General features: G+C 57.0%; 1 protein-coding gene across 1 annotated transcript in view; it reads left to right on the top strand.

The window, feature by feature from the left end:
• The window catches only part of EDC3 (enhancer of mRNA decapping 3), a 38722-nt gene extending 17706 nt beyond the window's left edge, over window positions 1-21016 (top strand). Inside the window, exons 4-7 of the mRNA XM_068144223.1 lie at window positions 744-1079; window positions 16635-16788; window positions 18607-18824; window positions 20545-21016. Coding sequence (XP_068000324.1) covers window positions 744-1079; window positions 16635-16788; window positions 18607-18824; window positions 20545-20879 — 1043 coding nt within the window. The 3' untranslated portion in view covers window positions 20880-21016. The remainder of the gene's footprint in view (window positions 1-743; window positions 1080-16634; window positions 16789-18606; window positions 18825-20544) is intronic.
• The last annotated feature ends 3388 nt before the right edge of the window (window positions 21017-24404 follow it).

Genomic DNA, 24404 nt, shown 5'->3' with positions numbered 1-24404 from the left:
TGAGGCTCTGTCCAGCCTGATCTAGTGTGGGGTGTCCCTGCCCGTGGCAGGGGGGTTGGAACTAGATGGTCCTTGTGGTCCCTTCCAACCCTGAGTGAAACTATGAAACTATGAAACTTTTCAAACCTAAATGAGTCTGTGAAACATGCAGGGAGACACTGCTGCTCTGGTCAGGCTTGTTTTTCTAACCTTGGTGCTGGTGGAAAGTCCCTGGAAGTCCCTTCCCTGCTGCTCTCCTCCTGTTCTCTGTCAGCTTACCTTGGCACGACTAACCGAACCAGGATCTGAAGGGGGCTGCAGGAAGGCTGGGGAGGGACTGCTCAGGCTCTCAGGGAGTGATAGGACTAGGGGGAATGGAATGAAGCTGGAGGTGGGGAGATTGAGGCTGGAGGTGAGGAGGAAGTTCTTCCCCATGAGAGTGGTGAAGCCCTGGAATGGGTTGTCCAGGGAGGTGGTTGAGGCCCTGTCCCTGGAGGTGTTTAAGCCCAGGCTGGCTGAGGCTGTGGCCAGGCTGATTTAGTGTGGGGTGTCCCTGCCCATGACAGGGGGGTTGGAACTGGCTGATCCTTGTGGTCCCTTCCAACCCTGACTGATACTATGATGCTAACACCGGGGTGAGTTCCGCAGCCCCTTGGGCGCGCGAGTGGCGTTGGTGCCACGGCGGGCCGCGGGCAGGAGCTGCTGAGCGGGTGAGCGGGGCTGGCTTTGCCCAGGCCTTCAGCTGGCTTTGCTGTCTTGTTCAGGGTCCTCCAGCAGCCGCCACCCCAACCAAGTGACCCCCAAGAAGAGCGGCTTGAAGAACGGGCAGATGAAGAGCAAGGACGACGAGTGCTTCGGGGACGACATCGACGAGATCCCCGACACCGACTTCGACTTCGAAGGCAACCTGGCGCTCTTCGACAAGGCAGCTGTCTTTGAGGAGATCGAGACCTACGAGAGGAGGAGCGGCACCCGCTCCAGGGGCACGCCCAGCGAGAAGCCGGCTCGCTACCGGCACGATGAGAACATCCTGGAGTCGGAGCCCATCGTCTACAGGAGGATCGTCGTGCCCCACAACGCCAACAAGGAGTTCTGCACGGGTACGTGTGCCGCTGGCAGCCTCGGCCGGGGCGGAGCGGCGAGGCTGAGAATCCCGCCCTCCTCTTGCCCAGTGGATGTGCCACCTGGTGCCGTGGTCTAGTCATGAGGTCTGTGGAAGGGGGGAAAGGAGAGGGGGAGAAAAGGGAAGGAGGGAAAGGAGAGGGGGAGAAAAGGGAAGGGGGGAAAGGAGAGGGGGAGAAAAGGGAAGGGGGGAAAGGAGAGGGGGAGAAGAGGGAAGGGGGGAAAGGAGAGGGGGAGAAGAGGGAGGAGGTAAATCCACCAAGGAGTAATTTGGAGTCGGTCTGGAACTAGAGAGGTGAAAGTTTTCTTTAAACTATATATATATAAATATATATATATATAACAGTAACAGGAAGGGTTCACAAGGGATAAGGAGCAAGGGTACTGATTGACAGCTGTCTGAACATGAGCCAGCAGTGTGCCCAGGTGGCCAAGAAGGCCAAGGGCATCCTGGCCTGCATCAGGAAGAGTGTGGCCAGCAGGAGCAGGGAGGTCATTGTGCCCCTGTACACTGCATTGGTTAGGCCACACCTTGAGTCCTGTGTCCAGTTCTGGGCCCCTCAGTTTAGGAAGGACATTGAGAGACTTGAAGGTGTCCAGAGAAGGGCAACAAGGCTGGGGAGAGGCCTTGAGCACAGCCCTGTGAGGAGAGGCTGAGGGAGCTGGGGTTGCTTAGCCTGGAGAAGAGGAGGCTCAGGGGAGACCTTCTTGCTCTCTACAACTACCTGAAGGGAGGTTGTAGCCAGGTGGGGGTTGGTCTCTTCTCCCAGGCAACCAGCACCAGAACAAGAGGACACAGTCTCAAGCTGTGCCAGGGGAAGTTTAGGCTGGAGGTGAGGAGAAAGTTCTTCCCAGAGAGAGTTGTTAGCCATTGGGATGTGCTGCCCAGGGAGGTGGTGGAGTCCCCACCCCTGGAGGTGTTCAAGAGGGGATTGGATGTGGCACTTAGTGCCATAGTTAAGTAGTCATGAGGTCTGTGGTGACAGGTTGCACTTGATGATCTTTGAGGTCTTTTCCAACCTTATTGTTGATTCCAAGGATGGATGGGGGCAAGATAAAAGTGTACAAACCCAGTCCACCAGGTGTGTATGTAGCAGGGGGAGGACCAGGCCTGACCAGGAGGCAGAGAAGCAGGAAGCCAGCAGCAGTAGCTCTCATCCAGGCAAGGCAGGAGCCAAAAAGAGAGCTAATGGCTGCAGTGTCTTCCTTTCTATAGGCTTGCTGGTCAGGGAGGGGGAGTGGCACAGACTCACTGAGTTTTCCAGGGGAAATCCCCCCTCCAGGGAGGGCAAAGCTCTCACAAGCACTGCCCCATCTTGCATTCAAGAGGGATGGAGCCCATGGCAGTGTGCCACTGCCTCCTCCCCTAGCCACAGGGGTGCAGGCTCTGCTGCTGTCCTGGGGGGGCCTGTGGTGGATTGCTTTCCTCAAGGGGTGGCTGTCAGCTTCACCTGCTGCAAATGAGGCTGTGCCTTCAGGATTGGTTTAGTTGGACAAGCCCTCTAGGATCATTGAGTCCAACTGTTGACCTAACACCACCATGGCCACTAAACCCTGTCCCCAGGCACAGTGACTCCAGCACCTCCCTGGGCAGTCTGTTCCAGTGCCTGAGCGCTCTTACAGCACAGACATTTTTCCTTCTACCTGCTCTAAACCTTCCTGGCACAATTTCAGGCCATCTCCTCTCGTTCTGTCAGCTGGTAGTAGGGAGAAGAGGCCAACCCCCACCTCACTCCAGCCTCCTTTCAGAGAGCTGTAGAGAGCAGTGAGGTCTCCCCTCAGTCTCCTCCAGACTACCCAATCCCAGCTGCTCCTAACCAGACCTGTTCTCCAAGCCCTTCACCAGCTTTGGGGAGCTTGGATCTGGGCCTTGTGGCTCCAAGCAAGCTTTATCTGCTGTGTTTCTGAGATTAAAAAATACTTGGCCAGGGGAACAAAGGAAGTGTTTTTGTGGTAGGGAACAAAGCTGATTGTGGGATAACAGGAATGGAAACTGAGCAGGAGCCATTTGACTCCTTGCTTTGATTTCAGGAGCGTGACAAGCCTGCGGTGGCTTGATTGGGCTGTTCAGCCTGGAGAAGAGAAGGTTCCAAGGAGATCTTAGAGCAGCCTTCCAGTACCAGAGGGGCCTACAGAAGAGCTGGGGAGGGACTTTTGGCAAGGGCTTGTAGTGACAGGATGAAGGGCCATGGCTTTGAGCTGGAAGAGGGGAGATGGAGACAGGAGATTAGGGAGAAATTCTTTCCAGTGAGGGTGGTGAGACACTGGAACAGGTTGCCCTGGGAGGTTGTGGATGCCTCATCCCTGGAAGTGTTCCAGGCCAGGCTGGATGAGGCCTTGAGGAGCTGAGTCTAGGTGAGAGAGACATCTCTGCTCGTGGCAGGGAGGTTAAAGAGGCTAATCTTGAAGGTCCCTTGCAGCCTAAGCTACTCTGATTCTGTAATCACAGAATCCTCAGGGTTGGAACAGGCCTCCAAGGTCATTGAGTCCAACTGCTAACCCAGCACTGCCAATGCCACCACTAAACCATGTCCCTTAGCACCACATCTCCATGGCTTTTAAATCCCTCCAGGGACTCCACTACTGCCCTGGTCAGCCTGTTCCAGTCCTTGACCACTCTTCCAGGGCAGAAATTGTTCCTCACTTCCAAGCTAAACCTCCCCCAGTGCAACTTGAGGCTGTTTCCTCTAATCCTATCACTTGCTACTAGGGAGAAGAGACCATCCCCCACCTCACTCCAGCCACCTTTCAGGGAGCTGTAGAGAGCCAGGAGGTCTCCCTCAGCTCCCTTTTCTCCAACCATCTCCAGTTCCCTCAGCCACTCCTGTTGCTAAACTCCTCCATCCTGCCCTCTGGAAGCTGCCTGCTGCCTGTTTGCAGAGGGCTGAAGGAGCAGCCCAGCAAAAGGGCCTTGCTGCTGCCTTGTTTTGCTCTTGGCAAAGCCCACCCAGGGAGGCTGCTAAGCCACTCCCCTCTGTAGCTGCAGGGTCTTGGTGGCCTCATTAGCTGCTGTTGGGTGATTAGTGTCCCCTGTGGAATTCTGCAGAAAAGCTGTGGTGTCACACAAGGGGCAGGGCATTGGCAACTGCAGCTCCCTCCCAGGCATGGAGCTGAGCAGGGCACGTTCACAGTCCCCTGAGCCATGGTGAAAGTGTCCCAAGTGCTCCTCTAGAGGTTTCTCCCACAGAGTGACTTCCTTTGTGTTTGCTGCTGAAGTTTGCTTCTGCTTTTGGAAACTGCTGTGACTTGCCTGCTGGTTCTGGCCTTGGGTCTGGAGCTCTCTGTAGCCAGGCTGAGGGACAGAGATGCTCAGTGTGCTTGGGGGAGTGATGGGCTGTCCCTTGGAAAATAATCCTGCTGGCTTTGGTTAGTGGCTGGAAGAAAGATGCTGAGCTGGAGCAGCTCCAAGAGCTGGAATCAAGTAAGTCCTGGTAGCCCTCAACCCCCTGAGTCTGGATTTATCTGTGGCAGGATTCTTTTTTCCCTTCCCTTCTTCTTCTGATTTCCCTCTGCAGGCTTTTCTCTGGCCTCCTAAGAGCTGCCTGCAGAAGCACTTCCCAGTTAGAAGAGCCATCAGTACTCTTTCATCTTTCTTTAGCCTAGACTCATCTCAGAGGTTAGAACAGACCTGGCTGATGCAGTCCTGACTCTCTCTGCTCTACCAGCAGCAAACAAAGTGGTGCTGGTGGTTGGCAGTGAGCTAACACCCAGCTCTCATGGCTGTGGGAGAGGAGAGAGCCTGTGAACCCTGCCTTGCTCTGTTGTGCCACATTGCCATGGAGCTAGGAAAGAGCCAGGCTTGTGCAGTGGTTAAACCAGCAAGCTGCTGGTGCCTCTTCTGCAAAAGATTCATCTGCAGGGCTTTCAGTTTGGTGAACAACAGCTGGTGTGTGCAAGGCAGAGCTTGACCAACACTTCAGTCCAGCAGGATGCTGTCAGGTAGGAGTGTCCTAGCCAGGGGGTTTAGAAGTCTTGCAGGGAATGAAGATTAGCTCCAAACAGCAATGAAAACCTGAACCTGCAGGAGCTTACCAGGGCTTGGATCCAAGAGCCCTGTAGGCTGGAAAGGACCTGTGAGGTGATCAGCCCCAACCATTAACCTGGCACTAAACCATGTGCCTCAGCACCATATCTACATGGCTTTGAAGTCCCTCCAGGTTCAGGAACTCCACTGCTGCCCTGGGCAGCCTGCTTTAGGGTGTGACAACCCTTTAGGGGGGAAAAAACCTTTCCACATGTCCAACCTAAACCTGCCCTGGTGCAACTTGAGGCCATTTCTTCATGTCCTGTCACTTGTTACTAGGGAGAGGAGACCAAGCCCCACCTGGCCCCAGCCTCCTTTCAGGGAGTTGTGGAGAGCCAGAGGGGCTCCCCTCAGCCTCTTTTTCTCCAAACTAAACACCCCCAGTTCCCTCAGCTGCTCCTCCCCAGCCCTGTTCTCTAGCCCCTTCCCCAGCTTTGTTGCCCTCCTCTGGACCCACCCCAGCCCCTCAATGCCCTCCTTGGTGTGCAGGGTCCAAAGCTGACCCCAAGATGTGGCCTCACCGTTGCTGAATGAAGAGGGACAATCCCTTTCCTGTTCCTGCTGGCCACACTATTGCTGATCCAGGCCAAGTTGCAGTTGGCCTTCTTGGCCACCTGGGCCCACAAGTGCCTCATCTTCAGCTGGCTGTCAACCAGCACCCCCAGGTCCTTTTACTGCAGGGCAGTTCCCAGCCACTCTTCCCCAAGCCTGGAGTGCTCCTTGGCTTGTTGTGACCCACATGCAGGGGCCAGCATTTGGCCTTGTTGAGCCTCATCCCCTTGGCCTTGGCCCACTGATCAGCCTGCCCAGAAGCCTCTGCAGAGCCTTCCTGTCCTCAGGCATGGCTGAACTCAGTTCAGCCCCAAGGCCCCCCAAGGAGCTGCTCTTCACTCTTTTGGGTTAGCTGCTCTCCATCTGTCTCTTTACTTACTGCTGCATGATGCTTGAGAGGGGAAATGCCACCCCCACACCTCCCTGGGGTTGCTGATCCTTGTGTGAGCTGTCTGCTGCTTCCAGAGCTGGCCAGCTAGACAATTTCCACGTGGCTCTCTCCTGCTGCTGTTGCTGGCAGCGCAGTGACCTGTGCTTGAGCAGCTCTGTGGTTTGGATTCAGATCTTTCAGCAGAGCCAACCTCCTGGGGGTCTGTTGGAGCTCAGAGGAATTGGCAGTAGGTGGAGTGTCTCAGGTCAGCATTCAGTGACTCTGCATCCTGTAATCCCAAGCATTCCAGGCTGTCCAGGTGGTTCCTTTTCACTCTTCATCCCTCCTTCCCTCTTAGCCTTCCCTAATCACGCTAGCACATACCACATGCATGCCATAGCTTCCAGTTCCTGATGATTACACTGGATTAAACTCTGCCTGGCCTGCACTGTGGCCACCAATTGCAATCCCCATGTGGCACAGGGAGTGCAGATGCCTCTAGCCCATTCCTGCCTTGTTGAGCAGTGGTGGATTATGAGCACACCAAGATGAGTAAGGAGGAGGAGATGAGTAAGGGAGGGCTGTATGCCCTGATGTGCTGCTAAGATGTTGTCCAAAGCAGGCACTCTCCTAGTTGATGCTGTTCAGGTGGAAAAGGGGGGACTTTGCATCTTGGTGTCCCTGCTGGGACCTTTCAAGCTCCAGAAATTCAAGCCTGAAAGCAGGGCTGTGCTCCTACTCTCAGAATAAGTGTCCAGATGCCTTAGAGTCCCTAAGGTTGGAAAAGCCCTCTGAGATCAAGTCCATCCTTCTACCCAGCAACCTCCATGACCCCAAGGGCCACATCCACACATTTCTTGACTCCACCACTTCCCTGAGCAGCCTGTTCAGTGCCTCACACATGCCTCTCTCTTCCTTTCCTGGGTGATCTGCTCTCGGTGCTCCTGCTCTGGCAGGAGGGTTGGACTGGATGAGCTCTCAAGGTCCCTTCCAGCCCCTAACATTCTGTGATTCCTCCTGAAAAAACCCTTCAAGCTTGTCCCTTCAAGAAGCCTTTCCCACCCCCCTCTTGGGGTAAGGAGAAAGGGAAGGAGAGGAGAAGGGAAGAGAAGGGAATAAGCAGGGTTGGAAGAAACGTTTGAGATCATCAAGTCCAACCTATCACCCAACCCCATCTAATCAACTAACCCAAGGCACCAAGCACCCCATCCAGTCTCTTCCTGAACACCTCCAGTGATGGTGATTCCACCACCTCCCTGGGCAGCCCATCCCAAGGGGCAAATGTGGCACCTGGGAGTGAAGGGATGCAGCAGGCAGAGTTCATGTGCTGGCCTCTGACTGCCAGACTCCCCTGAGCCTGCCCTGGGAGGGTGATGCCCACAGTGCGGCTTTGACTTGGTTTTTTTCTGCTGTGCCATGTCCTTGACTGACTTTTCTACCCTCTGTAGCTTTTAGCTCTTCAGGCTGTGGCTGGCTGCCTGGCAGTGATTGTCTGTGCTGAGTGTGTGAAGGGTTCCTGGGATCTCTGAGTCGGGTGCAAATGAAGTTCACTTGATCCAACCCCAGGAGAAAACAAAGCAGTCCTGGGGCAGAGTCTCTTTTGTCCCTGGGATGAGGGGTTAGGGGGGTAGGGTTTGTTGGGCTTGTGGTGGGTTTGTTTTTTTTCTCAGCTGGAGGGAATTGTGCTGGGAGAAGCTGAGAGGGGAAGGTCAGCCAGAACTGGCAGAGAATTTGCCTTCATTAAAAGACTAATGATGAGGAACCCTCCCCCCAAAATCCAGCCCTTAAGGTGGTGGAGAGAGGTGGGGAGGGAAGGGAAATCCTTCCTGTTTGTGGGGTTTTGCTGAGTCTGCAAGCAGCTGGCTCCAGGTTTGCAACCAGCCAAAGCCAGCAGGTAGTGTCCCAGCAGCCTGGAGGGGACAAGGCTTAGAGTCTGAGCTCATGAGGTGGCTGTGGGAGCTGGAATTCCTTGCTGAAGGAACGCTGAGGATCTTAACTCCTGAACAGCTTTCAGGCTGGTTCCATCTCCTCTGCTCCTGCAGCTTGCCTGGGGGTTAAATGATCAGGGGGCTGGAGCACCTCTGCTATGGAGGGCAGGCTGAGGGAGCTGGGGGTGTGCAGCCTGGAGAAGAGAAGGCTCCAAGGAGACCTAACAGCAACCTGCCAGGATGGAGAGAGGCTGTTAGCAAAGGCCTGCAGGGACAGGACGAGGGGCAGTGGCTTCAACCTAGAGCAGAAGAGATTTGGATTGGATATTAGGAACAAGCAGAGGGCTGGAGCAGCTCTCCTGTGAGGACAGACTGAGGGAGTTGGGGCTGTTCAGTCTGGAGAAGAGAAGGCTCTGAGGTGGCCTCATTGTGGCCTTCCAGGATCTGAAGGGGGCCTACAGGAAGGCTGGGGAGGGACTGCTCAGGATCTCAGGGAGTGATAGGACTAGGGGGAATGGAATGAAGCTGGAGGTAGGGAAATTCAGGCTGGAGGTGAGGAGGAAGTTCTTCCCCATGAGAGTGGTGAAGCCCTGGAATGGGTTGTGCAGGGAGGTGGTTGGGGCCCTGTCCCTGGAGGTGTTTAAGCCCAGGCTGGCTGAGGCTCTGGGACGGCTGATCTAGTGTGGGGTGTCCCTGCCCATGGCAGGGGGGTTGGAACTGGATGATCCTTGTGGTCCCTTCCAACTCTGGCTGATACTATGATACTACTATAACAAATTCTGCCCCATGAGGGTGGTGGAACAGGCTGCCCAGGGAGGTGGCTGAGGCCCCATCCCTGGAGATACTCAAAGTGAGACTTGCCAGGGCTCTGGGTAGCCTGATCTAGGTGAGGCTGCCCCTGCTGGCTGCAGGGAGGCTTGGACTGGATGATCCTCAGAGGTCTCTTCCAAACCATTCTGTGGTTCTTGAGGAAGTGATTGAGGGAAAGGGCTAAATAGAATAGAATAGAATAAACCAGGTTGGAAGAGACCGTCAAGATCATCGAGTCCAACCTATCATCCAACACCACCTAATCAACTAATCCATGGCACCAAGCACCCCATCAAGTCTCCTCCTGAACACCTCCAGTGATGGTGATTCCACCACCTCCCCAGGCAGCCCATTCCAATGGGCAATCACTCTCTCTGTGTAAAACTTCCTCCTGACCTCCAGCCTGAACCTCCCCTGGCACAGCCTGAGACTGTGTCCTCTTGTTCTGGTGCTGGGTGCCTGGGAGAAGAGACCAACCTCTGCCTGTCTACAACCCCCCTTCAGGTGGTTGTAGAGAGCAATAAGGTCACCCCTGAGTCTCCTCCTCTCCAGGCTAAGCAACCCCAGCTCCCTCAGCCTCTCCTCACAGGGCTGTGTTCCAAACCCCTCACCAACTTTGTTGCCCTTCTCCAAGCAAGTCAACCTCCTTCCTAAACTGAGGGGCCCAGAACTGGAAGTGGTTATGGAGAAGCTGCTTCTCTCAGCCACACTCCTGCAGAGGGAGCTGGGGTTGTTTAGCCTGGAGAGGAGGAGGCTGAGGGCAGAGACCTCACTGCTGGAGAGCTGCAGGAGGAAGAGCGAGGCTGAGCCTGAGCTACTCCAGTAGCCAGCTTCACTTTTCTTCCCCTGCAGCTGCAAGCACAGGAGGCATTTGGGCTTCTGACAGCAGTGTCCCCCTGCAGGAAAACTCTTCTCTTCTTCACTTGTTGAGGGCTAGCTCAGCACTCCTGCTGGCACAGGGTGCTTGAACCCTACCAGCCCCTATCTGCCAGTGCATAATGAAGCTGGAGGAGTGACCTTGGGCCCAGCTGTAGTGCCCAGGACAGAGTGCCTCAAACACACCAGGCTGCAGCAGCACCCCCCTGCGTGTCACAAGCCTATTCAAGGGCTCTCTCTCTCTCTGCCTTTGTTGTTGTTGTTGTTCCAAGCAGCTGTAAAATACATTTATTTAATATTCAAAGGCCTGGGCTAATTAATTTTATTGCCTTCATTACTGAACAATAAAAGCTGCAGTGTCCAACCCAAACATAATTAGGGCTGGCAGGGACTCAGTTCTGCTGCAGCACTCTCATTGTTCCTGGGGTTTGCACCTCCCCTGCTCCAGCACTTGCTGCCAGAGTTTGTTTAACTCCCCCAGCCTGGTGGTGATAAGCAGGTCTGACTGGTTGGGCCTTGCGTGAGTGAGTGTGAAGAAGGGAAGTTCTCCTGGCATCTCAGCCTGCCCTTCAGAGGCAGCAATTAGGACAAAGTGTAAGCCTTGGCATGCTCAATGAAAGTTCAGCTCCTGCCTCCCAGTAACCCCCTTTCTGTTAACCCCCTGGGCACCGAGCTGCTGTCTCCATGCTGGTTACCTGGGGGCTGACTTGCTGGGGAAAGGTCTCAGTGCTTGTGGGGAAGGTGCTGGTAGGAGTTGTGCTCAATTGGGTAGGTGCCTGGTGCTGAGGGGACTGGAGCAGGAGCAGGGAAGTCATTGTGCCCTGTGCTCAGCACTGGTTAGGCCACACCTTGAATCCTGTGTCCAGTTCTGGGCCCCTCAGCTTAGGAAGGACATTGAGAGACTTGAAGGTGTCCAGAGAAGGGCAACAAGGCTGGGGAGAGGCCTTGAGCACAGCCCTGTGAGGAGAGGCTGAGGTTGTTTAGCCTGGAGAAGAGGAGGCTCAGGGGTGGCATCAGACATAGAATCATAGAATCAACAAGGTTGGAAAAGACCTCATTGCCCTCTACAACTACCTGAAGGGAGGTTGTAGCCAGGTGGGGGTTGGTCTCTTCTCTCTAGCAACCAGCACCAGAACAAGAGGACACAGTCTCAAGCTGTGCCAGGGGAAGGTTAGGCTGGAGGTGAGGAGAAAGTTCTTCACTGAGAGATGTGCTGCCCAGGGAGGTGGTGGAGTCCCCATCCCTGGAGATGTTCAAGAGGGGATTGGATGTGGCACTTGGTGCTGTGGTTTAGTCATGAGGTCTGTGGTGACAGGTTGGACTTGGTGATCTTTGAGGTCTCTTCCAGCCTTGGTGATTCTGTGATGCTGTGGGTTGTTTAATCTGGAGTACAAGAGGCCTCCTGGCTCCCTGCAAGTGCCTGCCCTGTTGTGCTCAGCTGTGTTGGGCTCAGTCTTGGGCCCTTGGCTCCAGGAAGAACATTGAGGTACTGGAGTGGGCCCAGAGAAGGGCAGCAAAGCTGGGGGAGAGCAGCTGAGGGAACTGGAGTTGCTTAGCCTGGGGGAAAGGAGGGTGGGGGGGGAGACCTCATCGCTCTCTACAACTCCCTGGAGGGAGGTTGGAGCCAGGTAAGAAATAACAGGATGAGAGGAAAGAGCTTCAGGTTGCACCTGGGCAGGTTTAGGTTGGACATTAGGGAAACTTTTTTTTTCCCTGCCAGAGTGGTTAAGGCCTGGGTAAGGCTGCCCAGGGAGGTGGCTGCATCCCCATCCCTGGAGGGGTTGCAGAGCTGTGGTGCTGAGGGCTCAGCCTTGGTGGCCTTGAAGGCCTTTTCCAGCTGAGACGATTCTGTGCTAGTCTGGGAGGGGGCTTCAGCAGAAAGGTAAGCAGGGAATTTGCAGGCAGAAGGCCCCAAAGTCCAGCTTGGGAGCCCCCCTGCTTCAGCTTGGCAGAGGCTGAGTCCCAGCAAAGCGTTTGGGAGAGCTCCTGACCTCGGGTCACTCATTCCAGGTCCTCCCTCAAGCTTGAACAACAGGAGCAGGGCCGGGCGGGAGCGCAGGCTTGCGTGACTGGGGAGGCAGGGCTGGGAGCCTGGGCAGGTGCCTGCCTGCTGCCACAGCCTTAGGCCTCTGAGTCCTTCTGACTCCCAACCCTCAGCAGCTGCTATCAGGAGTCTGAAGGGACTCTGATAAGGTGCCTGCTTGCCTCTGTGCTGCCTGTGATGAGGGACCGTGAGCTGAGGGAGTGTAATTGGCGCTTAGCATGCGAGGCCAGGTGCTTGGGGCATGCTTGGGCCCTCTGGGGCTGGATCAATAGCTGGGGAGGTCAGAAGGGAAGGCCAGAAGGGTTCAGCTGCTTCTCTTCCCACGCATTTTCTTCCCTTTTGCCTTGGAAAAACCTCCAGATGAAGAAAAGAGAGAGGTGGTGGTGGTGACCCCTTCCCTGCAGACATCATCTGGAGGGGCTGGAGGGTGCCCAGAGAAGGGCCCTGAGGATGAGCAGAGGGCTGGAGCTGCTCTGCTGTGAGGACAGGCTGAGGGAGTTAGGGCTGTTCAGTCTGGAGAAGAGAAGGCTCTGAGGAGACCTTCTGGTGGCCTTCCAGGATCTGCAGGGGGCTCCAAGCAAGCTGGGGAGGGACTTTGGAGGGTGTCAGGGAGAGATAGGGCTGGGGGGATGGAGCAGCACTAGAAGTGGGGAGATTCAGCTTGGATGTGAGGAAGAAGTTGTTGCCCAGGAGGGTGGTGAGAGCCTGGCACAGGTTGCCCAGGGAGGTGGTGGAAGCCTCCTGCCTGGAGGTGTTTGCAGCCAGGCTGGAGGTGGCTGTGAGCAACCTGCTGTGGTGTGAGGTGTCCCTGCCCATGGCAGGGGGTTGGGACTGGCTGAGCCTTGAGCTCCCTTCCAGCCCTGACAGCTCTATGATTCAAGGCCAGGCTTGATGGGGCCCTGAGCAACCTGCTCTATCACAGGATGTTAGGGGTTAGAAGGGACCTCTGGAGATTGAGTCCAAGCCCAAAGATGTTAAAGATGCCCCTGCTGGCCACCAGGGGTTGGGTTGGACAAGATGACCTTTGTGGGTCCCTTCCAACCCCAGGCATTGTGTGGCTCTGTGACAAAACTTGCTTGACTTCACTGCTTTGGGACTGGGCCACCCTGGGGAAGGGTGGCAGTGACTCCTCACCACTGCAAGAGGTGCTGCTGTGCTCAGTGGCAGGTGGCCCCTGCTTGCCACAGCTGCTCCTTGCTGTGTGCTTCTGCCCTGCAGAAGGGCCCAAGCCCATGAGGAGCTGTTTGGTTTCCTCTCCCAGTGGATGTGCACGCTGTGGTGGTTCCCCTCTGAGCTCCTGTTGCTGCAGAGCATTTCCTCTGGGCTGTGTCATCTTCCCACCACTCTTTCCAGTCAGCACAGGCAGTCTGAGCACCCAGGTGGCTGCTCTTCTGCCCCAGTTCAGAGGCAGGGCAGCTGGTGGGAGTCCTGCACCTTTTAGAGTCGTGGGAACAGACTCCTCTGCACCTCCTCTGCCTGGAGGAGTAAATTCAGGGGCCTTGCTCAGCCTGGCTGTGCTGGGACTGCTTGTTCAGCTGAGGGCAGGGCTTGGGAATGCTGGGGACAGAAGCTGCTGGGAGCTTCCCTTGCTGGCAGCTGTGCTCCAGCTCTGTGGCCATCCCATGCTGGGAGGGAATTCAGCTCTGCTGCTCCTTAGCTGCAAGGCAGTTAAGGGCAGCCAGGCCTTGCAGGAGAATGTTTTGGGGGAAGAAGAGCTCTCCCAGGGGCAGATTCTCAGCTGTGGAGCAAAGGGGCTCAGCTATCAGAGCTGCTTTGGGGAATGGTAGAGTTGTTTAGGCTGGCAAAGACCTTTAAGGTCATTGAGTCCAACTGTTAACTCAGCACTGCCAAGGCTCTTGCTAAAGCACAGCCCTCAGCACCACCCTCTACCCTGCTTTGGAAACCCTTCAGGGATGGTGACTCCACTGCCTCCTTGGGCAGCCTCTCCCAGGGCTTGGCCACTCTTTTGGTGAAGACATTTTCCCCAGCATCCAACCCAAACCTCCCCTGCTGCAACTTGAGGCCATTTCCTCTTGTATCATAGTATCAGTCAGGGTTGGAAGGGACCACAAGGATCATCTAGCTCCAACCCCCCTGCCATGGGCAGGGACACCCCACACTAGATCAGGCTGGCCAGAACTTCAGCCAGCCTGGGCTTAAACACCTCCAGGGACAGGGCCTCAACCACCTCCCTGGACAACCCATGCCAGGGCTTCACCACTCTCATGGGGAAGAACTTCCTCCCCACCTCCAGCTTCATTCCATTCCCCCTAGTCCTATCACTCCCTGAGATCCTGAGCAGTCCCTCCCCAGCCTTCCTGTAGCCCCCTTCAGATACTGGAAGGCCACAATGAGGTCACCTGGGATCCTTCTCTTCTCCAGACTGAAGAGCCCCAACTCCTTCAGTCTGTCCTCACAGCAGAGCAGCTCCAGCCCTCTGATCATCCTTGTGGCCCTGCTCTGGACACCTTCCAGCACCTCCAGATCCCTCTTGTCATAGGGGCTCCAGAACTGGACACAGTACTCCAGGTGGGGTCTCACCAGGGCTGAGCCTGTCCCTAGGGAGAAGAGACTGACCCTCCCCTTGGCCCCAGCCTCCTTTCAGGGAGCTGCAGAGAGCACCTCCAGCTGCCTTCCTCTGTGTGCAGAGAGCAGTTGGAATGAGGAGGCTGATTTAGGTGGCTGAAGATGCTCAGGGTTCTCCCCTCACTGGCATTTGGCACTTCTCTCCCCACCAAGGTTTCTCCTTCCCTTGTACTTCTCTACTCCACACAGCACCAAGAAACTGCTGTGGCTCCCTCAGCATGAGCCTGCAGTGTGCCCAGGGGGCCAAGAGGGCCAAGGGCATCCTGGCCTGCATCAGGAACAGTGTGGCCAGCAGGAGCAGGGAGGTCATTCTGCCCCTGTACACTGCACTGGTTAGGCCACACCTTGAATCCTGTGTCCAGTTCTGGGCCCCTCAGTTTAGGAAGGAGGTTGAGCTGCTGGAAGATGTCCAGAGAAGGGCAACAAAGCTGGGGAGGGGTCTGGAGCACAGCCCTGTGAGGAGAGGCTGAGGGAGTTGGGGTTGCTTAGCCTGGAGAAGAGGAGGCTCAGGGGAGACCTTATTGCTCTGAAGCTGAAGGGAGGCTGTAGCCAGGTGGGGGTTGGTCTCTTCTCCCAGGCAAGCAGCACCAGAACAAGAGGACACAGTCTCAAGCTGCACCAGGGAAGTTTAGGCTGGATGTTAGGAAGAAGTTCTTCACAGAAAGAGAGATTGCCCATTGGGCTGTGCTGCCCAGGGAGGTGGTGGAGTCACCATCACTGGAGGTGTTTAGGAGGAGCCTGGATGGGTTGCTTGGTGCCTTGCTGGAGTTGATTAGATGGTGTTGGGTGATAGGTTGGATGCAATGATCTCGAAGTCTCTTCCAACCTGGTCTGGTCTGTCCTCTTCGTCTGTCCTCTTCCTCTGTGTTTATTGCCAGCAGAGCTCACAGATGTTAGTGCCAGGTCTGTTTCTACCAGGACAGTGCCAGCTCAGCCTGCTTGGAGGAGGAAAAGCTGCAGAATCCCCCAGTGCAGTGTTTCCCTTACCTGCTGGTGGCAGGCAAGGCTGCTGCTGAAGCCAGGGGGAAGGATGGTGTGGCTGCCAGCTGCAGGGCACTGTTCTCACCACTTCACAAAGCCTCTCTTTGTTTGTTTTCCCTCCATCCTCCTGCTGGAGTGTTTCCTGGCTGGCAGAGCAGGCTGGCAGCAATGTCTGACAAGGGGTTTCTGTCTTTTTTTCCCCCCCCTACAGCCTGTTTCTTTATTCTTTCAGCCACCTCATAGCCCTGCTGCTTCAGAGTGTCATGGCTCAGCTTCTGTGGCAGAGGCCAGCTCTTCTGGCAGGCCACAGCTCAGCTTGGGGGACAGCTTGGCTGGTTGCTTGGTTGGGAGAAGTGGGGGTGGGGGGCTGTAGGTTTGGGCTGGTCAGTGTGTCCCAGCTGTGGGGAATGAAGTCACAGCTGCCCTTCTGCTTTTCACAGTGATTAGGAGCAGTGAAATGCCTTTGGGAAGGGGTGGGAGTCAAAGCACTGGTGGCCTGGAGGTGGTCAAGAGGGAGTTTGGTCACAGAATTGCTTCAGCTGGAAAAGACCTTGAAGGTCAAGTCCAACCATTCTCTGACTCTGCCAAGGCTGCTGCTAAGCCAGGTCCCCCAGCACCACATCTCTGCCTCTCTGAAACACCTCCAGGGATGGGGATGCAATCACCTCCCTGGGCAGCCTCTGCCAGTGTTTGAGAACCCTTTCAAGTGAAGAAGTTTCTTCTAATGTCCAACCTAAACCTCCCCTGCTGCTACTTGAGGCCATTTCCTCCCATCCTGTCACTTCTTCCTTCAGAGAAGAGACCGACCCCCACCTGGCTCCAGCCTCCTTTCAGGGAGTTGTAGAGAGCAGTGAAGTCTCCTCTCAGCCTCCTCCAGGCTGAACACCCCCAGCTCCCTCAGCTGCTCCTCCCCAGCCCTGTTCTCCAGACCCTTCCCCAACTTGTTGCCCTTCTGTGGCCCTGCTTCACCCTCTCAATGTCCTTCTTGGAGCAAGGAGGCCAAAACTGACCCCAGGACTCAAGGTGTGGCCCCAGCAGTGCTGAGTGGAGTGGAAAAGGCCTTCTCAGTGCCTGTGTTTCTGAAGCTGCCTGCTGGATTTTGGTGGCCACCTGTTCTTTGAAGGCCAGCAGCTGTCTTCAGCTGCCTCTGCTTCCCTCAGAGGAAGGTTCCTGTGATGCAGGAGGTTGGCTTCCATTGATGCTCTCAGAAGGCAGTTGGGTTACTGTGTTAAGCAAACAGCTTGACAGCTACTAAACCACCTCCCTGCCATTCTGTCCAAGTGCTGTCATCTAAGCCCAGGCCAGCCTCTGGAGAGGTCTTCTGCTCACAGCTGGTTCTCCCTCCCCTCTCTCTGCCCCCAGACTCCGGGCTGGTTGTCCCGAGCGTGTCCTACGAGCTCCACAAGAAGCTGCTGTCGGTGGCAGAGAAGCATGGGCTGACTCTGGAGAGGAGGCTGGAGATGACAGGAGTGTGTGCCAGCCAGATGGCCCTCAGCCTCCTTGGGGGACCCAACAGGTAAAGCTCTGCCCCAGCTCCTCTGTCAGCCAGACTCCAAAGGAGCCTGAGCACAAGTGGGAGGCTCAGGCTTGCTGAAGCAGGAGGAGGGCTTGGAGCAGGGCTCCCCAGCCAGGCTGCTTTGGTCCCCTCTCTAGGAAGGGGCTGGCTGCAGGTCCTGTCCTGGATCAGTGACTCACTGAGGGCTGCTCTTTGGCTTCTGTCTCCCAGATTTTTCTCCTCACTGCTGTGGCCTCCTCTGGCCCTGCTCCAACAGGTCTCTGTCTGTGTTGTGGACTCCAGAGCTGGCCCCAGCGCTGCAGGGAGGCCTCAGCAGAGCTGCCCCTGCTGCCCCTGCTGCCCCTGCTGCCCCTGCTGCCCCTGCTGCCCCTGCTGCCCCTGCTGCCCCTGCTGCCCCTGCTGCCCCTGCTGCCCCTGCTGCCCCTGCTGCCCCTGCTGCCCCTGCTGCCCCTGCTGCCCCTGCTGCCCCTGCTGCCCCTGCTGCCCCTGCTGCCCCTGCTGCCCCTGCTGCCCCTGCTGCCCCTGCTGCCCCTGCTGCCCCTGCTGCCCCTGCTGCCCCTGCTGCCCGGAATCAGCCCAGGACGTGGCTGGGGCTGGGCTGGCAGTGCTTAGTGCCAGCTCATGTCGTTTTTCATCCCCTAGCACCCCCAAGTCCTCCTCAGGGCTGCTTTCCAGCCTGTGCTGATGCCAGGGGTTACCCTGCCCCATGTGCACCACCTTGCACTTGGCATTGCTGAGCCTCCTGAGGTTCACACAGACCCAGTTCTTGAGCTGGTCCAGATCCCTCTGGAGGGATCCTGTCCCTCAGGCACATCAACTGCACCACACAGCTTGGTGCCACCTGCAGATGTGCTGACTGAGGGTGCACTCAACCCTGCTGTCTGTCCCTGGTATTTATTTTGCAGCTGATGAGGCTTAGGCAGTAGAAAGGATTTGGTCTCCCCTTCCTTTCTGAGCTGCAGCTGTGCTGACAGGGGTCACTCACCCCATGCTTCAAGTTGGTGTAGTTAGCTCTCTGCTCAAGTCAGAGGGGCAGAGAGAAGAAAGCCTCTGGAAAGTGATGCTGCAGCAGAGCTGGGCTTGCTTGGTGATGAACCAAGACAGATTGGGACCTTGCTGAATTCTTTTGCTTGGAAAAGACCACCAAGGTGGAGTCCAGCCACTGACCCAACCCCACCCTGGCCACTAAACCATGTCCTCACGTGCCATGGCCACAGGTCTCTGGCACACCTCCAGGGACGGTGCCTCCACCACCTCCCTGGGCTGCCTGTGCCAATCCCTGACCACTCCTGCAGTGAGGAAACTTTTCCTAATCTCCAACCTCAACCTCCCATGGCACAATTTCAGGCCATTGCCTCTTGTTCTATCACCTTAGAAGGGACCAACCCCCACCTGGCTCCAGCCTCCTCTCAGGGAGCTGCAGAGAGCAGTGAGGTCTCCCTCAGCCTCCTTTTCTTCGGGCTGAACACCCCCAGCTCCCTCAGCTGCTCCTCCCCAACCCTGTTCTCCAGACCCTTCCCCAGCTTGGTTGCCCTCCTCTGGGCCCACTCCAGCCCCTCAATGCCCTCCTGGGAGTGAGGGCTCCTAAACCTCATGCTCCCTGCTGCAGGTGTGAGGAGGGCTTGCAGGGCAGCCGGGAGCAGAGCAGCTGAGGAGGGGCAGCGCTGCGGAGGATGTGGCTGCCCGCGGCAGAGGCAGCGGAAGGCTTGCAGAGCACCTGGCAGCTTGCATCTGGCTGCTGTCTTTCCTCTGGCAGGAAGAAGGGGGGAGAGGTTCTGGGAGTTGATCAGCAGCCCCCTGCTGCTGTGTTTCTTTCAGGCTGAACCCCAAGAACGTGCACCAGCGGCCCACGGTCGCCCTGCTGTGCGGCCCCCACGTGAAGGGGGCGCAGGGCATCAGCTGCGGGCGGCACCTCTCCAACCACGACGTCCAGGTCATCCTCTTCCTCCCCAACTTTGTCAAGATGCTGGAGTCCATCACCAACGAGCTGAACCTCTTCAGCAAGACACAAGGCCAGCAGGTGTCCAGTGTCAAAGGTAAGGCCCCGAGGGGCAGAGCCGCTCCTCGCCGCAGCCCTGTGCTCTGCTGCTGGTTTCGGTGTCTCTCTTTTTTCCTCTCCTCCACTGGAGTTCAGAATGTGGCAGAGTCTTGGATCATCTTGGCAGTGGTAAGAGCAGAGTGAGAAGCAGTATTCAAAAAGGGTTAGAAAAATCCAATGTTTAGCAGGTGTGTGCTGGAGGGAAGTCGAGCTGCTGGAGCAGGTCCTGAGCAGGCCACCAAGATGACCACAGGGCTGGAGAACCTCCTCGCTGGGGGCAGGCTGGGGGAGCTGGAGCTGTTCAGGCTGGAGAAGGGAAAGGCTCCAGGGAGACCTCAGAGCAGCCTCCCAGTAACTGAAGGAGGCTGCAAGAAAGCTAGGAAGGGACTTCTGATCAGGGCTTGTAGTGATAGGATGAAGGGCAGCAGCTTTGAGCTGGAAGAGGGCAGATTGAGACTGAAGATGAAGAAATTCTTCCCAGTGAGGCTGGGGAGGCACTGGCACAGGTTGCCCGGGGAGGCTGTGGCTGCCCCCTGCCTGGAGGTGTTCAAGGCCAGGTTGGGTAAGGCCTCGAGCAAATTGGGCTGGTGGGAGGTGTCCCTGCCCGTGGCAGGGGGTTGGAACTGGATGAGCTTTCAGGTCCCTTCCATTCTTCGAGCCTCTGTTCTCCCTGCTGCCTGCCCGGTCTGCTGGCACCACCTAGTGGCGGCTCCGCAGGCCGGAGGGACGGCAGCGGCCGGGAGGGGCTGCGCCGCGCAGGGGTTGTGCCGTGCAGCTGTTTCCTGGCTGGAGGGATGCGGAAGAGCTGCCGTCTGGCCGGGAGACAGAGCAGCCCTTCTCTGGGGACAAGGCCCTGCCTTGGCCAGCACATCAGAGCTGCCACTCGATGGGCAGCCAGCTGCTGCTTCCACCCAGGCAGACAGCTTTGCTGGACCAGTCCCAGCAGCTGTCCCCATTCACATCTCTTGGTGTGGCCCAGCACAGGCTGGGGCTCCATCTCCTCTGAGAGCTGGCTGCCCTTTGGTGGCTCACCAGCAGTGTTTCCCACCCTGGCTTCTTTCAGCTGCCTGGGAGAAACAAGGTTGGGAAATAGGTTGGTTTGTGGGGTGGTGAGGGGCTTGCCCTGTGCTGGCTGAGCTGCTCCTCTCTTCTAGAAGATGAGAAAAGATTTCCTATCAAGGACAGAAGAGAAGGCTCTGAGGAGACCACCTTGTGGCCTTCCAGGATCTGCAGGGGGCTCCAAGAAGAGTGGGGAGGGACTTTTGAGGGTGTCAGGGAGGGATAGGACTGGGGGGGATGGAGCAGCACTAGAAGTGGGGAGATTCAGATTGGATGTGAGGAAGAAGTTGTTCCCCAGGAGGGTGGTGAGAGCCTGGCACAGGTTGCCCAGGGAGGTGGTGGAAGCCTCCTGCCTGGAGGTGTTTGCAGCCAGGCTGGCTGTGGCTGTGAGCAACCTGCTGTGGTGTGAGGTGTCCCTGCCCATGGCAGGGGGGTTGGGGCTGGCTGAGCCTTGAGCTCCCTTCCAGCCCTGACAGTTCAGTGATTCTATGAACACTCTCCAGAGCTCTGGAGAGCTTTTAGAAGTCAGTGTGGGTGTCTTTGGCAGCAGTTAGCAGCAGGTGAGGGCAGGCTGGATCCAGTGAGGCCCTGCAAGGAGAGGGGGAGGCACCAAGCCTTCAGCCTGGTGCTGAGCACTCAGTGGTGTCCCTGCCTTTCAGATCTGCCCGACACCCCCGTGGACCTGGTGATCAACTGCCTGGATTGTCACGAGAATGCCTTCCTGAGGGATCAGCCGTGGTACAAAGCAGTGGTGGACTGGGCCAACCAGAACAGGGCACCTGTCCTCAGCATAGACCCTCCCATCAACGAGCTGGAGCAGGGCATCGAGGCCAAGTGGTCGCTGGCCTTGGGCCTGCCCCTGCCCCTGGGCGAGAGAGCAGGGCGCCTGTACCTCTGTGACATTGGCATCCCCCAGAAGGTCTTTCAAGAGGTGGGCATCAACTACCACTCCCCTTTTGGCTGCAAATTCGTCATCCCCCTGCACTCCACCTAGAGCCCAGCCAGCCACGAGGCTCTGGAGAGAAGAGAGAGGCAGGAGGAGGAAGATGATGATGATGATGAAGAGGAGGAGGTCTGTCAAATAAGCTGCCCACGTGTGGATCCTGACCTAGTAAACTCGTGACGCCTTAAGGATGTGAAGTTCTGGAGAGCATTTTTTGGCCTTCCAGGAGAAAGGGAAGTTTGTGTGTTTAAACAAACAACCCCTCCCCCCCCCCCCAGAGTCATACTGAAATGGAACAAAGAGGAAAACAAAGAGGAAAACCAAACAAAAGAGCCAACAGAAGAGAAAACCCAAGGAGGAAGCAGAAGCTCCTGCAAAGCCCTTTCCCCTCTCTTGTGCCACTGGGGGAAGGGGGCATGCAGGGAGAGGCTGCCTGGGCCCAGGCTGTTGAATGCAGCTGGAGGTGGTGCAAGCAAGGGGTGGGTTGGAAATGTGAGACTTAGGGTTTTTGTTTTGTCCTGCTGGGGCAGAGAGACCCCAGCCAGGCTGTCCCGGTGGGAGCAGCACCCCTTGGGTGTGTTAGGAATCCCTTCTGTTGCAGCTGGGGGAGGGAGGACTTGCTTTGGTTCTCTCGTTCTCTTTTTGTTGTTTTTTTACTCCCCCCTCCCCTGTTTTATGTTCCTGAGGGCAGCTGTAGCTTGCTCTCCCTCCCAGACCCTGGGGGAGAGCTTTCCCTCTTGGAATGTGTCATGAGCCAGCAGCTCTCAGGTGCTCTGGGAGCAGTGATGTCCTCAGCTAGGCCTTACTTGCTTGTACCCCCTGTTGGCTGCTTGTTGGTTGGCTTGGAGGGTGCAGCAGGCTCTGTGGGTGCCAGGTGGCTTTGGGGGAAGAACTTTGCCAGAGGAGTCTTGGGTTAGGTTAGGTTAGGTTTGGTTTGGTTCTTTCTGGCACAGTGAGTGGCTAAGGGAAAGCAGTGGTGAAGCAGGGCAGCATCACTTTGGTGTGTGGTGTGTATGGGGCAGGTGATGTTTGGGTGAGGTTCCCCCCAGTGCTTCCACTGTCCCTCCTCCCCTCAGTGCAGTTTGGGAAGCAGCTTCTGCATCTGCTCATTCCCTTTGGGCTTGAAGCCTGCATGGAGGGTGGGCCTGAGTGTGTGCATCCCTGTGCTTGAGACCCAGCTTGGGGAAGGCCTGGAGCCCTCAGCTCCCCCAGTCCTGTTTACAGGCAGGAGGGGGCAGGGTGAAGGAGTGCAGCAGGAAGGTCTCAGCTGAACTACCATGGGGGGTGGATCTAGCCCAGGTTGCTCTGCCAGCTGCTGCTGAACTGTGCTCACCTCAGCAAGTGGTGGGTTGGGTGATCTCCTGCCCCCTGAAGCTTTGGTGCCCTGCCTAGAGCAGGGACAGGCCCAGAAGCCATCAGCTGGCCAGCTTCAGGAGGCCATGGTGCTGGCCCTGAGCTCCCTGGAGGCTCTGTGCCTGGTAGGAGACCTGGAGGAGTGCTGAGTGCAGGAGGTGCCACAAGGCCAAGCTGTTCCCTCAGGGATGCAGAATTCCAAGCAGGGGCCCTGTTCTCACCAAGCAGCTCCCAGTGCTGCTGTGAGTGAGCACTGCTTGGAGCTCTGCTCTTCTTCTGGTACCTTACCTGGCCCCAGAGCTCTGACAGCTCACAGAGACCCTGTTCTGGCAGCTGGGAGAGCTTCAGAGGGGACCTTTTCTCCAGGGCAGCTGGATCCCCTCAGGCTGCAGGGCAGGGATGTGTGCCAATGGTCACCTACTGCTGTAGCTGCTCTGCTAAGCAGGGAGAGCCCCACCCTGGCCAAGCTGTGCCCCACTGGTGCTCCTAGAAGGGAGGAGGTAGGGATCAGGTGCTTGGCTTTCGCTGCCTCTGCTTAGACAAGGGCCAAACGGTGTCCAAGGAGGAGGGAAGAGACTTCCCTGCTTGAAAATGGAGTGGTTCCTCCTGCCTGCAAGTGTGGGGTGATGGGGAAGGCACAGAGCTGCCCCAGGCCTCTTCCTGGACCAAACCGCCTGCACCTTGGCCTATCTACCTCAGCAGGACGGAGGGGGCTGGAGCCCTGGCTCCCCCCCTGAGCTTCTCCCCCGCCCTGAGGGGCCTGGACCTGCAGCTGCTGGCTTAGGCTGAGTGGTTTTAGAGGAGGCAGTGCTGTGCCAGGGGCCTTCCAACCCTCCTCCTCCTCCCCTTGTAAGGGCACAGCCATGGCAGCTACTCCTCAGGGAAGCCAGGGCTCAGGTGGAGCTGTGGTGGCTCCGGTTCCCCCTCAGCCACGCTGGGGCCGGTTAAGCCACAAAACAGGAGGCTTCCCTCTGCCCTCTTCTTGGGTTTTTCTTTCAGCCTCATCCTCTATTGAGCCAGGCAGAGGAGTTGACAAGGTGGAGAGCCATGGCCTGGTGGTTGCTGCAGCACAGCTCTGGCTTTAGCCCCCTTCCCCTTTTGCACTCCCCTTGCTCGCCACATGCAATAAGAGACCTCAGCTGGCTCCACTGCTGCTTTCCTTGTGCCAGGCTGCAGCTTTGCCTCCAGCAGCAGGGTAGAAATAATCGAGGCTTCTTCACAGGCTCCTTCTCCCCCTCCCCACAGGCTGCCCCGAAGGGCACTGAACCAGCTCAGGTTGGTTTGGGGTGTTTTGGTGTGGGTGTGTGCAGGGATGGCAACAGACTCAGCTCTGTCCCCACGGCCAGGTGGCTCCAGCAAGCCCTGAGGCCCCATGCAGCAATAGGCTCCCCCTCCCTCCCCTTCCCTCCCCCTCTAACCCAGACAAGGTATTGCACAGCAGGAGGGTGCAAGCCCTCCCCTGAGGAGAAGGAGTGCCAGGCCTCAGGGAACTGCAGTGTTTCTGGCCCAGCAGGCAGCTTTGGGCTGTGCTTGGCACAGCTAAACTTCACTCTCTGGAGCGCTTTAGGCACTCGGCTGTGCTTTCCCTCAGCTACAAAGGTTTTTCCTTCAGGAGGTGCTGGCCTCACCCCCATGAACCACCTCTCACCTGCAGCTGGGAGCTCCTCTGGAGCTCTGGGAGACCCACAAGGAGGTCAGGGTGGGGTTTTATCCTCTCCCCTCCCCCCGCCCCCCATCCCTCAGCAACTGGAACACCGTGGGGGTGGTTTGGGTTTTGTTTTCAGCTGTGTTTGAGCCTAGTTTCTGCCCTTCACCACCAGCACAGGAACTGCCTGTGAGTGCTGCTCTGGTCACCGAGAGGTGAAGCTCACTGCACTATGTCACTGCTTGATGACTCCATTTGTGACCTGATGTTTGTAACGATTCCTGCCGCTGCTGGGGAGGGTGGGGGTGGGGTGGGGAAGAGGGGGCATGCCCTGAAATAAAGTGCAACTCTTCACAGTCTTCTCCTGGCCCTCCAGCTGTTTATTTGGTCCTGCTCTCCTTGCTGCAGCTGGAAGAGGCCCCGGGAGAGACTCGGGGTGGGGGCAGGGGGGCAGCACTCGCCCTCCAAAGCCTCCTGGCTGCTTCTTTTCCCAGTGAAAGTTTGTCTCCATCTTCCCCTCCAGCAAAGAAAGGCAGAGGTGGGAGGCAAAAGAACCCTAGAGCTGCCTACAAGGAAAG

Source organism: Melanerpes formicivorus, unplaced genomic scaffold (assembly GCF_026170545.1).
Source record: "Melanerpes formicivorus ecotype bairdi unplaced genomic scaffold, bMelFor1.0.p_v2 SCAF_10, whole genome shotgun sequence".
Classification (NCBI taxonomy): Eukaryota; Metazoa; Chordata; class Aves; order Piciformes; family Picidae; genus Melanerpes; species Melanerpes formicivorus.
This window is presented reverse-complemented; position numbering and strand designations above follow the sequence as displayed.